The 16,122-nt window shown below is 39.7% G+C and overlaps 1 protein-coding gene across 1 annotated transcript in view; it reads right to left on the bottom strand.

Annotated features, from left to right (window-relative positions):
* Window positions 1–14,898: 14,898 nt before the first annotated feature.
* The window catches only part of PEX11G (peroxisomal biogenesis factor 11 gamma), a 42,828-nt gene continuing 41,604 nt past the window's right edge, over window positions 14,899–16,122 (bottom strand). The window contains exon 5 of the mRNA XM_073596348.1: window positions 14,899–15,371. Within this exon, the coding sequence (XP_073452449.1) occupies window positions 15,146–15,371 (226 nt within the window). The 3' untranslated portion in view covers window positions 14,899–15,145. The remainder of the gene's footprint in view (window positions 15,372–16,122) is intronic.

Raw genomic sequence — 16,122 nt, 5'->3', positions numbered from 1 at the left:
TGGACCAGAGAAACTCCATATTGCTGTAAATATGAATCTTACTTATATTTGCTTATATATTATTACTTATATATTTTAATAAATCTGAGTATCCTGAAGCTTATAGTGTGCTGAAATGCCTCAATGACTTCACATGTATCAGACTGACATTCTACGGTGAGATCTAGGTTTGCTGTATTCAACAGCAACCCATATAAAATCTATATGGTAAATAAATATACAAACAATAAATAAATATATGTTACTAAAAATGTAAAATGCATGTCTAGCAAGCACACAGGAGTTACCACTTTCTAGCATCAGATTTACAATTCAGCATGCTAAGACTATAACTTCTACAGCAGACAACTATAATTACAGGCTAAGCATGAAAACACTATGAGTTGGACTCTGGGGAACAGCATAATCACTTGTCGTAGGTATAAAAATAAGACAGACTACAAATTTTCTATGTACTACAGAGGAAATGGTTATTATAGTTGTGTAATATACATAAAATATAGGTTTCCTCTTTATAATGCTTGGTTAAGATGCATAGCTGCTCATCTCTAGGGATGTTTTGCTAAGCTATTTCACAGTTATCTGATGATGATAGAACATTGAAGAATTCAAATCTTGTAGAACTGCTGTGAGCTGTACGAGTTAGTAATTGCTGTGAAACCCCCGTGTATTGAATCATTTATTATGGTGTAAGTACATAGGTCTGAAGAGGTTGTCCATTGATGTCATCTAATTGACAAAACTTTTTTACTGCATAAAAAAAAAAAAAAAAGCTTTAGCTTCACTAGTTTAAAATACAAAGAGCTTGGTGGTATAAGATCTCAGGGTATGACTTGTAGATTTTGGTGCCTGATGGCCTAAAATCAGCTTTTCAGTGGTTAAACAGTGTTAGAAATGACCATGTTCAGGAAATGTGTCGTATGCACATGCGCGGGTAAACCCCAAACAAACATAAGCTCAGCGTTTACAAAAGTACAGCCACTTACAGCCAATGACTTGTATGGCAGGGTCTAGGTGGCATATGTGACTCTTGGGTGTGGGAAAGTGCCCAGATTTTTACGCCTCCCACCATTTGTGTGCATGAGGTCTAAGGGTTAGGGTTAGATAACATTTTTATAGAGTATTGCAGTCTCAAAGTGAAACTTTAAGAACAGCACCCTTGCACATTATGGCAGACTTATTAGTTTGGTCTTCTCCAGGACTGACATCTTCATGCTCCTGGTTGCTAAAGATGCCACCTTCTCCTGTTTTTTTTTTTTGGAGCAGCATGTTCTCTCCTCAGCCATTGGGTGGCCACTAATCGGGTAGCATTTTTTTCATCATTTTATAAATTATGGTTGAGGTTTTAGGGTTTCTATTAACAGTTTAGTAAATAATATTAACCCTAGGCAGAACAAAACCTGTCAGTTGTGGGCGGCCCTTACCATAACGTGCAAAAATGTAGAGCATACTTGGACATTATGGCAGACATACCTTACTCTGCTTTTGAGGGAATGACAGATCCACACTCACTGTTACCACCATTGCTATCTTCTCCAGTAGCGAGGTGCCTATTAATTCACCATGCTCAGATGCACACAACTATCTGGATTCCTGGACACGCCAGGGAAAAATAAGTTCCTCAGCAGCTCAGAAATGCCACACCTGATGAGGTGTAGGTAGCTGGGTAAGTGATTTGCAGCCAGGTGAGTGTAAGCCCTGAATAAAAAAACAAAAAAAAAAACCTTGAGGATGGTGTGTATACATAGGGATACTAAGGAGTTACCCACCGATGCCAGTGAAAATTACTACTGCTTGTGGCTCAATTCTACAGGAGGTTGGGGTGGTCTTCATATGGGACCCAGAATTCAGAGGGTCTGAGAGATTTTCGGTGGGAAAGAGCCTCCAACTCTATCTATGGTTATAGGTTAACTTGTCTGCAAGAAAAGGCAGAAAAAGTCAGGAAGCTGTTAGCAGGTGAGGTGTGGTGTAGAGCAAAACACACTTGTGAGAGGAGCTGTGTCCTGTTGGCTGACTGAGACACTACTGAGCTGGGGTAACCCTCCCTTTGGACCCTCATAGCAGACTGGGGACTTCAGAGCCTGTTAAGGCTTCATGTACATTAGCCTACATTGGCAGCTCCTAAACTTGAGGTTAGGAGCTTTTGGCATTTTTTTGCTAAAGCTTCTAAACTCAACTACATAAAAGCCTGTGTCAATGTACACATAGGCTTTCAGCAGAGTTTAGGAGCTGCCGTGTTTAGGTGAGCTTCAACATACCTCTCCTGAACACAGAAGAATCGCATTCAGGATAGGAAAGTTTTGACCGCCGGAAACCGAAAAACGAGGCAAAAATCGCAATCTTGTTTTGCGTTTTCCTGCTGCCGTGGCAGATTTACGCCAGTGTGCATGAAGCCTAAGCAATGAGGTAATACTGGCAGCCGAAGTATTGTTTATTAGAGCAATTAACTATTTTGTTTGTTTAATGATGGAAAGAACGGTTTTCATTTTGCCTTTTTGAAGAATAAAAACTGGCTGGTGATCTGAACTTCCAACATAGTACAATGGTCATTGATGGTGAAACTCTGCACATTCAAGTGTCGAGGCGTTAGACCCCTTTCACACGAGGTGGACTCCGCTTTATATATATAGGCCAGATAGCTGGGAATTTTAGAAGGACATGCAAACAATGGAAACCTCCCCGTTCCTCTCACAAAAGTTTCCCTTCAAGTATTAGGACCAAGCTAATAATTAAAGTGTGATTAAACCCAAATCATTATAAACTGTCAGCACATGCTATATTACATTGTGTTCATACTCACTTTGCCACTAGAGCATTTGTTTTCTCTAGATTGCAAACCTGGTTGATCGTGCTGTTCACTGCCCCTCCCTCCTTGTCTGTGTCCCAGCTGCAGCCTGAGATTGTGTAGACCAGCTGCTGCTACATCTACTGAGCACGCTCCAGTTTCAGTTCCATTCTAAGCTGTTCATTTTCCTTAGCTGTGCAGCCCATGTAACTATAGAGTCACACATGGTTTATACACAGTGGTAAATGACACTAACTATCTCCATCCCTCCTCCTCCTCAATGTCCTAATATTGCTAAATACTATGGGGGCAGGATATAAGATGTTGATTGATGGAGGCATCACCTAGCCATTGGTCCCAGCATATACACACCATAGACACAGGATGGAGGGGTGTGACCAGTGGCGTAACTAGAATCTTCAGGGCCCCGATGCAAGAAACCATGAACCTGACAGGGCCCTTTCCTCCGAGCCCAGTGGCAGAACAACAGGGCCCGGTCGAAAGTGGGTGGCTGCATATAAAGGAACCAATTTCTCCATTTCCCCCTGCTTCTCCTCCTCTCCCTCCCACAGGCATTCAGCGGCTGCAGGAGGAAAATGGAGAGTGTTTTTCAATCTCTTTCCAGCCAGGCTACCCTTGAAGTATACCTCTAGGTGAAAGGGACTGCACTGCAACCACTCCACAACTGTGTGCATTGCATGCAGTTGCAGCATAGTGATAATGCATTTAAGGGGTTAAAACAGGCGGTCAGGAGGCAACATATTGCCTCTTTACTGGCTGTCTAATGCCTCTGAAAAGCGATCTGAGCATGGATCGCTTTTTAGAGGAACAGCATTTTTTTTTTTTTTTTGCTGGTACTATTAACAAAAACACACACACACACATACATATATATATATATATATATATATATATATATATATATATATATATATATATATATATATATATATATATACCGTATTTATCAGCGTATAACATGCACTTTTTTCCCCCTGAAAATAGGGGGAAAATCGTGGGTGTTTCATATGCCGACAGCATACCTCGGAGGGGAAGGAGGGGCACGAGTGCTGCCGGAAATCACTGAACCGTCATCTCCACTTGGCTCTCACATCAAGCGTACCCCGGAGGGGAAGGAGGGGCACGAGTGCTGCCGGAAATCACTGAACCGTCATCTCCACTTGGCTCTCACGTCACACACACAGCTCCGCCTCACCCACGGCATTGGACCAGTGTTCTGTCTATCACAGGAGCTGGTCCAATGCTGATGGCGAAGGCGGGACGGTGTGTGTCACTGCCGACTGAGAGCCGAGGAGACAGATGATGGCTTGGTGATTTCATATGAGATGGTGAGCTGCATTGATGGGGGAGATGGGCACAGAACAGGCTGCAGATGGGGAGAGAACAGGCTGCAGCTTCAAAGTGATTTAAAAAAAAAAAAAATTTTCCCGTAAACTCCCATCTTAAGTTGGGGTGCGTGTTATACGTATATATTATATATATACACACACACGCACACATGCACAAACACACACATAGCCTTTTAAAAAACGGCAGTCCTTTTCCATCACCTCTTCCTGCCGGGTACTGCACTGTAGGGGGAGACAAAGATCACAGCGCACACACCGTGCTTTCATTTTAGGTCTGATTAGTGTGACGAGCTCCTCGCAGCGCCGATTTACAGTTTGGCTGAGGATCGGGGAGCTCGGTCTCAGCCGCCCTTGCCGCTCCTCCTATTGAGGTATACAGGGGGACCTCAAGGGCCCCCTGCAGCATGGGGGCCGGTCGCCATGGCAACCTCAGCGACCCCTATACTATCGCCACTGGGCGTGACAATGCCTGTGATAAGCTGAACCTCCATTAGATATCTTTACAGAGTGAGCAAAGTGAAAGCTATTGTCAGTCAACTTAAACTTAGCCTACACCATTTTGTTACAAAAACATTTACTTTGAAATATAGATTTGTAATAAGCTTTATATATGGGGCTATATAAATGAAAACAGAGCAAAAATTTGGAAAAGCAAAACAATATTTTTTATTTTCTGTTATAAAACATATCCAATAAAATCAAAATTTCTTCATAAATTTAATGTGAATATAAGCGTGACTGCGCTAACCTCAAATTAGTGAAAACAAAGTAGCTACAAAAAATGTGACAAACGTATAAAACATAAATAGTGAATATTGTAGCGTTAAAACAAATGCACTTATATTGGTGTATAAGAGAAAATATATAAATTACAAAAGGTGACATATATAGAAAAAAAAAAAAAATAAAAGAATTTATAATATATATATATATATATATATATATACATATATATACATATACATATATATACATATACATACATACATACATACATACATACATATATATATATATATATATATATATATATATATATATATACACACACACACACACACACACACACACACACACACACACACACACACACACATATATACACACACATATACATATATACTTGTACATCCACCACCAGTAGAATCAAGGTTGAAATAAACTGGCACGGTCCGGCAGGCACGACATAAAAAATGGCACATCTTCAGCACAGGGAAAAAGTATATGTACTACCAGAATAGATGGACTCAAATGTCAAGGACAAAGAGTCATAAAAGCATGGGTGCTGGAGTCGGCAGATAAACAAAACTCCAAAGGGTCCAGAACCTCCACGGATAGATATGGGTGGCCATAAAACGAACCTCCAATGGAAGGAAAACCACAACTGGGTCCTGGATGTCAAAGGACTGGCTGTACAGCTGGGCAACCCTCATCCAGATGGTATGCAAAAAAGAATGCTTCCATAAAGTGTAGGTCAAAAAAAGTAGGTTTTTTATTTCTAAAAAATGGCATACAGCAATAAAAAAAACTGTGATCACAAGTAAAATTCAAGGCAATGTGGTAAGCCATAAGCCAAGCCCTACACGTTTCGACCAAAAAGGCCTACAACTGGGGCATATAACAGCTCCCCCACATTGCTGGCATATATATATAGACTACATAGGAGGAAGACCAATAATGAAAAGCCAATCAGCCTTCAGCAAAGAAGGCGGCTGCTGACTGGAGAACAAACGGTCACCTGACCACATGTGCTCCAAGCCTCAGTACGAGAACCAATAGTGGAGGGAAACCACGTAAGACCGATACGTTTATCTCTGCGGTTACAGCTCGGACCTACCCTATGAGACATTTCACCATGTGTCCAACAAAGTATATCGTTTATCTGTTGACATTCCCCTGTAAAAAACAGTATGTGGGTCGTACCATCAGAACTTTTTCTATACGTGTTAATGAACACGTAGGGCCTGTCTTATCGCTCCCCACATTGCCTTGAATTTTTCTTGTGATCAGTTTTTTTTTATTGCCGTATGCCAGTTTTTAGAAATAAAAAATCTACTTTTTTTTACCTACATTATATGGAAGCATTCTTTTTTTGCATACCATCTGGATGAGAGTTGCTCAGCTGTACAGCCAATCCTTTGACATCCAGGACCCAGTTGTGGTTTTCCTTTCATTGGAGGTTCGTTTGGTGGCCAAACATATCTATGTGTGGAGGTTCTGGACCCTTTGGAGTTTCGTTTATCCGCCGACTCCGGCACTCATACTTTTATGACTCTTTGTCCTTAACATTTTAGTCCATCCATTCTGGTAAGAGTACATATACTTTTTCTCTTTGCTGAAGATGTGCCATTTTTGACGTCCTGCCAGTGCCAGTTTATTTCAACCTTGATTCTACTGGTGGTAGATGTACAGGCTTCCCTCAATTGATTTCTTCAATTATTAGACTTTGTTATATATATATATATATATATATATATATATATATATATATAAATTTTTTTTTCTATATTTTATATACACGTCACCTTTGTACATTTGTTATTCATATATTTTCTCTTATACACCAATATAAGTGCATTTGTGTTAGTGCTACATTATTCACCCATCATAAATTTAAGGCAAAATGTATTCTGCTACATGTCTTTGGTAAAAAACAATCCTAATAAGTGTATGTTAATTGGTTTGTGTGGAAGTTATAGCGTCTACAAACTACGGTATGTATATTTGAAAAATGATCAATCCTATTGTACTGATTTCTTAAGGTCCTTAAAATGCCAGGACAATACAAATATCCCCCAAATTACTCTTTTTGGAAAGTAGACAGTCTATGGTATTTAGTAAACAACATTGCAAGTTTTTTAAGTTGCAATATTTTGTCACAATTTTTTGGAAAATGAAGATTTTTTTCTTTCACATCTATTTTTGTTCTGTGTGACCGTAGAAACACTGTACTACTCGGGGGGGACTGATCAGCTTTCTATTTTTTTATTTATTTATTTTACACTTTGATTGCTGTTACATTGATGATCATTGTAACAATGTTTTGAACTGTCATGCATGGGTTACATTAATAACAGCTGTGAATACTAGTGATTGGCTATAGCTAATCACATGGTACAGGGTGTTGTGATTGGCCCAGGTGCCATGTGATAGCTGTGGGCCAATCACAGCATCACTCTATAGGAAATACAGCCTTTATGAATAAAATTCATTCATAATAGCTTTGTTGACATTGTGATCATGCGATTCCCCCCAGCTGCCGAAAGTAGTCAGGTATCAGGATCCGCCTGGAACAGTCTGTATGACATGTATCTGATCCAGCCTGCCTGTGCCGGCCGCTCATAGTAAATGCACAAGTGGCGGCAAGTAGTTAAAACACTTTATTGCCATTTTTTATTATCTCTATTCTGAAAGCCATTTTCTTGTCATGTGACTGGCACAGCACCAACCAGCACTGTACAGACACAAATTATTAGTCCAGATGCCTTCTGCTGCTATAGAGCATGCAGAGTACCAGAAACTCCTCCCTCAGATCATTCCCTGAGGATGGGAAAGACCTTGGAAACATCACGTGACAGCTGAACAACAAATATACAATAAGGTATGCTTTTTTTTACAGTGGCATGATTTTTATACTTAAATAAAAGGGATAATGGGAATTACATATTGTATGTTTAGAATAACTTAAAATTGGTTCTAACGTGATTGTAAAGTCTCCTTTTTTTTCCCTATAAAAATTCCTTAAAAATAACAAACTTACCTCCTCTGTTGCAGTGGATATGCACAGAGCAGCCCGGATCCTCCTCTTATCGGGTCCCTCTTTTGTGATCCTGGCCCCACCCTCCTGTTCAGTGCCCCCACAGCAAGCAGCTTGCTATGGGGGCACCCGAGCCAAGTCACAGCTCCATGTCCATTCAGACACGGAGCCCGACCCGACCTCGCTATAGCTCTCTCCTGACTGGCTAGCTGACCTTGATTGACAGCAGCGGCAGCCAATGGCACCGCTGCAGTGTCTCAGTCAATCAGGTGGGATAATCTCAGACAGCTGAAACACTTGTGGACATCGCTGATATTTAATAGGCAAAAACGTGTCAATAACACACCCAGTAATGAAGGAATAGAGTGACACTGGAGTTTTAAAACAATTACCAATTGTAGCTCCCTTGGTAATGTTCTGACAGAACATTTTGAAATAGGAATGGGTAACAAATAAGTAAAATCTTAATAGAACCCCCAGAACAAAAGCCCATGGTCAGTCAGAATACCTAATGGCCCCTGACACTAAATAAAGAAAAGGGTATGTTGAACTGAAGAGCCGTATATTCAAAAGCATTATGGATTCCCTGTTGCCAACGGTAACAGTCAACACTTTGGAACAGGAACCCGGGATTGCAGTATTACACTATTGGCTCTTTCATTATATATGTACTGCTGAGCCCGGGTTGAGTGGTCAAGACGCATAACACCGTTCCGGTCTGGAGTCCGGCTGGGACCGCAATATATCTGCCCTCTCTGCTTTGCATATCTGGTAAGGGGATATTCCCTAAGGTTCATTATCATTATCTGCTCCTTGGTGTTTGGTTCCTGGTCCTATTGAATCTTCACATAAGGGTCTGCCTTCTGGTAAGCAGTTCGCACTAATAGGGCGTACACACGGTCGGACTTTGTTCGGACATTCCGACAACAAAATCCTAGGATTTTTTCCGACGGATGTTGGCTCAAACTTGTCTTGCATACACACGGTCACACAAAGTTGTCGGAAAATCCGATCGTTCTGAACGCGGTGACGTAAAACACGTACGTCGGGACTATAAACGGGGCAGTGGCCAATAGCTTTCATCTCTTTATTTATTCTGAGCATGCGTGGCACTTTGTCCGTCGGATTTGTGTACACACGATCGGAATTTCCGACAACGGATTTTGTTGTCGGAAAATTTTATCTCCTGCTCTCCAACTTTGTGTGTTGGAAAATCCGATGGAAAATGTCCGATGGAGCCCACACACGGTCGGAATTTCCGACAACACGCTCCGATCGGACATTTTCCATCGGAAAATCCGACCGTGTGTACGGGGCATAATAGTTTTCTCAGCACCTGGTGGGATTTCCTTTCACATACCTTTGGAGTGATTAATACACGCTGACTGTCCAGTTATATCTGGTAAGCAGATTTTGGAAGTCTTTGTAGCTTTCACCCATTCACTTCTATTTTGCATGATTGCATGATACTCACTATATTGTCCTAGCTATTTAGCACAGGATTTTATATGATCACACATGATTTATGGCTGGTTGAGTGTCACTTTTTTTCTGGTTTGGAGTGTTGTTTATGTAAACAATATTACGCTATATTTTTGTCATATTTTTTTCGGACCATACTTGGTGGATCCACGGGACGAGGGCGTCCTTCCTGCTTCATCTGGATTGTTTATCTAAAAGGCCCAGGCTGGGTTTAAGCCACTCGCCATTTTTTGGCTTACTTCTGGTAAGCGCAATACCTATTGGTGTGTTCCGCAAACTTTGTCCGTTATCACTGTTTCTTTTTGGATGAAGTTTATGTCACAAACCCATCTTTCTTCCTTTTGGATTTTAATTGGGACTATTTATTCTTTATATGAGACTTCACAGTCGGACTATTGTTCAAATCACTTTATACCGCGTTTTTTTTCTCTTTTTTTGATTATGAGAAGTATCAGTATCATACTGCAGTAAAAATAACACGGGCTGTAAGGTCTGTTTGATATCGGCTTGTTTGTTCATTTGCTTTTCTCCTCTCAGTAAGGAAAGTAGTGATTGTCAAAGCCAAGGTCTACATGGTGTTCGCTATTTGTTGTTGGCCTTGATTCAAGTGTGGTTGATTTCAGTCTATGCATACCCAGGAATAACTTATACTAAATGCTTAGCACAGTCCCACTTCATTCTGGTAGAAGAAATTCTCATGAATATGTTTAACAATGTGCCAGATGGAAATATGAATGTGATTTTTGAACTGGCATATTACGTTTTGAATAATGAAAATCAATTTTCTTTATTGGGTAAAGCACTGATACACATATAAGACAGTAAAGAAATTAAAAATTTGACATAGTAACTGAGCCTTGTAGGAAAGAAAAGGCAGTCTGCTAATTATATGAAAGAGTTGTCTGGAATAGCATGTAATTTAGGAATACAAGTGATGGCTTAAAACAGATCATATAATTAAGTTCCTAAACCTTTGTAGAACAGAGACTATGAAAAACACACTGGGCATTTGTCCCAGAATTTTATTTAGAGAAATAAAATTACTAAAAATAAATATCTGTTTTTAAAGTTCATTACTGCTTTTATGCAGGCAGACTGGGTTTGCTGTCCATGGTGATAGCCAATTCTAGAAGAAATATGTGCTTGGCCCATCTACATATTCTCCATAACATACAGGTGAAAATAGAACATATCATAAGAGTTGCACTCACAAAGCCTATATGACTGCCATCCATCTTGGAAATTTGATAACCCAATGGAACTCTTTTTTTCCTTGAAACTTTGTGGCCTGTACACTGCACAAACATCAAGGGCAGCTTCTGAAATGGCAGTTAATCCGGCTGGTTCACGGATGCAAAATTTCCAGATAATGGACAAAGAAGCCAAAACTTCGTACTTCCCCAGGAGATTGCACAGTATAGCATTCTTTAACCACTTCTTGCCTGTAGGACGTCATAATGTCCTGGACTTTGAGTGGTTATATTGGAGTAATGCCAGCAGCTAGAGGTATCATCCCAGTATCTTTTTTTTTTTAAGGTGGCAATGTTGTTTAGTGAAAAAGCAATCCTAGCAGCCGCTAGATTACTTTTACATGTAGTGGGAGGAGAGGCGTTGGGTGGGTTCAAGCCCCCCACTGCCTTCTGATGGAGTGATTATGAAGATAATATAAAAATACACGTAGAAATTAGGTATTTTTTTTTATTTTGGCATATGTATTACTATATAATATATGCAGCCTGACTGCATTACAGTAAATAAGAAGGCTCCTTTGAACTTTAAAATATTGGAATATTTTAGAACACACCATTTGTCACTGTAGTGTGGACATATCACACTCCATACATGCTTATCGCATTGAACTTTTAGTGGAAGGGGGGGGCGGGTTACCGATCATTGGGCCCTAGGTGTTAAATACCCCAGGTGAAGGAATGGCTGTGCTCATTAGTCAAGGTTTGGTGTGGGTCATAGGTGCCCATTTGTCCCAAACAGTAGCTCTGTGTGGCTTGTGGATGCTGTTTATTTGTAATTGGGGTTTGTTGGGGTTAGGGGAAGGAGAGGTAGAATTAATGCATTGGTCTGTAATATGTGGGTGACTTCTAGAAAAAAAAGGAAGGCCACTTCTTTGCTCTCATATTAAAGGTGCAGCCATTTAAAGCAACTGCTAGTCCTGCCCTGTTATCCTTAGATTTCTCTCCTTGGTTACTGACAGCACAGGTTTCCAGTTAAGAGCTAAGCATCCATGTTGCTGGATTCTCTTTATGTAGGGTGTCAGTAACTTAGCAGACTTTGGTTGACAGGGAGGTGCTGCACCAAAGACTGTGGTGTAAAACAGGATAGAAGGGTTGTACCTGTATCTTTCTGTATGTACATCGAATGACCTTGGTCTAGAAGAGGTAACACTTGCACATTCACCTGCTGTATCTTTGCTCATCAGCACCACATTGACAGTTTTTCACTTTTACTTTGTGTGTGTTCTGATGGAGGGCAGGCAGGTCAATCTATAACATTCGAAGGGGAAAGGATAACAAGATGACAAATATTAAAAAAACGCTGTATGTGAAACTCTGTGTCATGTGGGAATGAATCATAAGAAAGAAACCAGTATCTGGATTGGGCTTGTACAGTTTCATTTTTCAGCATAAGCGCTAACATCTATTTTAATATTAGGAGTATGGTATGATTCGCATCAATTATTAGCCCACAAATAAACATTATTTTGCGTTAAAAGAACACCTAATCTTGCTAAAAATCAAACAAAAAAAAACCTGTTCCATTAGGAGACCTAGAGCCTAGATCATGTGATCTTATGTTGCTAAAAGCACCAAGAGTGTTTCATAGCATTTGAGACTGCAAAGAGCCTATTGTTTTCAATCACACAGACTTCACCTTACACAGTGATGCAAAAGGATAAGCAAAGTACAATCAGGAAAAAGAGTCTGTTTAAGTGACAGGTACTAGTCCCAAATATATTCATCCAGTATACTATACATAAGTTTTAAAACTGACACACCGATAGCATTACAACATCTTTTTAATATGTATGCGTAAAAATATTAAAAATACTATAGTTCATTTTACAGGCAATTTAGTAGTTATAAAGAGTCCTTTCTTTGAAACTCATAACTTGGATCCCTCTAGTGGTCATAACTAGGTTCTTACTAAACGAAACAGTTCAGTGTTTATCTCACTTTACAAAAGGAAACATCTAGCAATCCACTTTAAAAAAAAAAAAAAAAGCTGTTTTTTTTTTTCTGGGAAAAAACACTTTTTGGTTTGATTTAGCATACTCGATTTAAATAGATATAATCAATTTTAAAAACTTTGCGGTTTGCACCAAAACTTTCACCAAGAATATTCCCAAAGATAAAGGACAATAGAAGGTTGACAAATACTGATGAAGGCAGCATCATTTTTTAAATGTATTTTGCTTCCTTTGCATTGCTTTATTCAAAAACACTTTATTTACTTAACCACTAGCCGATCAGCCACCGTCATCCTACTGTGGCAGGTCGGCTCTCTCATGCAAATCGCCATAGCTGTACGCCGGCCCTTTAAACAGCTAGAGCAGGCACGCGCAGGGGAGCCGATGCATGTGGCCGCCAGTCGTGATGACCGCCAGGCAGGCGCGAGAGACAGATCAGGCATTTGTTTGTGTGTGTGTGTGTAAAACACACAAATCCCAGTTCTGTCTGGAGAGGAGAGACAGATCGTGTGTTCATACTAGCTAGGAATAACAATCTGGCTTGGGGATATTTATTATAGCAAAAACTAAAAAAATATTGTTTTTTTTTCCAAAATTGACGCTTTTTTTTGTTTATAGCACAAAAAATAAAAACCGCAGAGGGGATCAAACACCACCAAAAGAAATCACTATTTGTGGGAAAAAAGGAAGTCAATTTTGTTTGGGTACCACGTCGCACGACCACGCAATTGTCAGTTAAAGTGATGCAGTGCTGTATCTCAAAAAATGGCCTTGTCATTAAGGGGGCAAATCCTTACGGGGCTGAAGTGGTTAAAGGGTAACTCCACTTTGGTGGCGAAAAAAAAAATAGTAAAGAAAGAAAAATTATTATAGCACATATGATTGCGACACTAATCATTTTGTAATTGAATGTTAATAATTACCTTTCCTTTTCAATCTGCATCCACTGTAATTTTCTGAGAATACATTGCAATATGGCTACCTGGAGTTTTCTGTACACAGAGTGTGTACTGACCACTCCCCAGAAACATCATTTCCTGCTTGTGTGATTGGCCAATTAAGTTTACCAGAAGTCTGGCTAAGATACAAGCTGGATTTCAGGCATCCCTTGCAAAAAAAAGGGAATTTTTTTAGAAACTTTCAATAGAAACCCATCTAAAGGGATGCAGGCCCAGCAGATTTCCTCATTAGTGCCCTGTAGCTCCACACCTGACAGTTAATTATGAAACCACTCCTATTAGACCCATTCAGAACAGAGGCACAGAGGAACACACAGGGATTTCTTCAGAATAACAAGAGGTAGGAATCTGCAACAAAGGTTGTTATAATCCTTGTAATGTACATAGATCACCCAGACAAAAGTGGAATTACAGTTTAATTTCTTTTGCAAAGTAGCCATCCTTCCTAAATCACACTAGTAAAAAGTTCTGTTGCCATTTTAAGGAAAAATTATATATGATCATATATAATGGAATACACTCTGTAAAAAATAACTGTACCTTTGGCTCCATGGTCTCATTCATTCATATTGAAAGACAGATTCCTATGGGAAGCCAGATTCGAGGCAGGCTCCAGGGGTCCGGAGTATAGCTCTCCCCATAGAAATGAGTGGGGTTATGGTGTGTACGCACAGGATAAAAGATCCAGCAGGAATGCTTTTGAAAGAAAGGATGTGCAGTTCCAGGCACCGCATGCCCCTGATTGCTAAAACTATGAAACCATGAAACCAGGGCAGAGGTAAGTAATGGACTGTGTGGAGTGCAAATTGAGGCAAGAAATTGTCCTTTCAAGAAGAACTGCAGGTCTAGGCATAAAAGCAATGGACATTTCTGTGGCCATGCTGTAAATGGGGTTACGTAAACGACAGCATCCCAACACCTCTACAAAATACTCTATAGTACATTTTATATGGAAAGCGCCATCTAACGTTAAAGAAAGGAGTGACATCTGTAGGGAACAAAATGATGCCTTGTATTATCTAGTTTTGTATGACACAAACCTAGTTGCTAGGTGCTTGTGAATGCACACTAATGTTCACATATGGTGATGTGAAAAACAAAGTGCACTACAATGTGTGAAACTATGGGTTGATGTGCTTCCATTGATAACAAAACACATCTGGTAAATACAAGTATGAATAAGCCCTAACTGTTTTCACACACACAGAGAAGGGTTATTTCTTTAAACCTGCTGTACGATTTTCCTAAAGCTGCAGTTTAGCTGCAAATGCAATTTCTGTCAGATTACTTTTAACTGATAACCGATTTCATAAAATTATAACATTTTAAAGACCTACATTAACTTAAATTTTATCCAGCTGCATTTTTATTAAAAAAAATAAAAATCCTAGTCAAGCAAATTACTGAGATACCTGCATTGCAGTACACGCAGATTACTACTGTGATTGAGCCCAAATAACAATTCGCTTACCACACACTGATTATTTATATCAGCATTTAACAGCAGATCAGTCCAGTTTTAGAAACAAAATTCAGGCAGGAGGCAAGGTGAACCCACAAGGTTTAAAGCCTACTCTTGTGTTCTTGATCTCATACACCAGCAGCACTTCCGCCAACAGCAGTCTGGTAGATTCCAATCAATGACGAGATTGTCCCCATCAGCCCCACAAACCATGTAGGAGAGCATCCACCCCACAGAAATCCCGGTGGCATCCAGTGGATGGCATTAGTCAGATCGGAGAGACAGCTTACGATGCACAAAATTTCTGACCTCATCTGAAATTTGATTTCACCCCGGCTTTTTGGCATACCATTCCTGTAAAATAACAAATACATATCAGACATTTTATTAGTAAATTTTATATATATATATATATATATATATATATATATATATATATATTTATTAGCTGGTTGTGTGTTAGAGTTAGGAAGGGTGGGTGGACCAATTGTAGTGGAAGGCTACATTTTGGTAGCAAGAAACACTGTGAAGAGAATTTACTAAGACTGGAGCAGACAGAATCCTTGGTTGCAAATACAGGATAGTTTAGTTCAACTTTAACTGAACAAGCTGATTGGTTACTATGCACAGCTGCTCCAGATTCTGTTCCAGTTTTAGCAATTTACCCAATATGGTTAAATAGCATGGGATCTGAGAGCTGGCTGTCCTGCTAAAACAGATAAAAATAATGCAATTTCAAGTGAAGCTGGAATCAGAAATTTTGGAATTAAAGGGAGACAGTTTATTGGCAAACAACAGAATGAATATACAAGTTTTAAAATCATGTAAGGTTTCTTCATCAGACATGATGCAATACTGAATCACTCATTGGTACACAGAATACAAAAATGCAGAATCCTGCACAGTGGCCTAAATATGATTGGACCTGAAATGAAAGAAACGTTTTAAAGTGTAGCTAGTTAAGGTTGCCTGCAAAAAACAAAAAATAGGATTTTTACGTCATACTTACCTGTAAAATACTTTTCTTTGAGTACATCATGGGACACAGAGTCAGGCTAATATTCATTACCTGCTGGGTTATACTCCATCATTAGGTGAATGGACA

Source organism: Aquarana catesbeiana, linkage group LG01, assembly GCF_042186555.1.
Source record: "Aquarana catesbeiana isolate 2022-GZ linkage group LG01, ASM4218655v1, whole genome shotgun sequence".
In the NCBI taxonomy this organism is placed as follows: Eukaryota; Metazoa; Chordata; class Amphibia; order Anura; family Ranidae; genus Aquarana; species Aquarana catesbeiana.
Note: the sequence above shows the minus strand (reverse complement) of the source record. Positions and strands in the feature narration are given on the sequence as shown.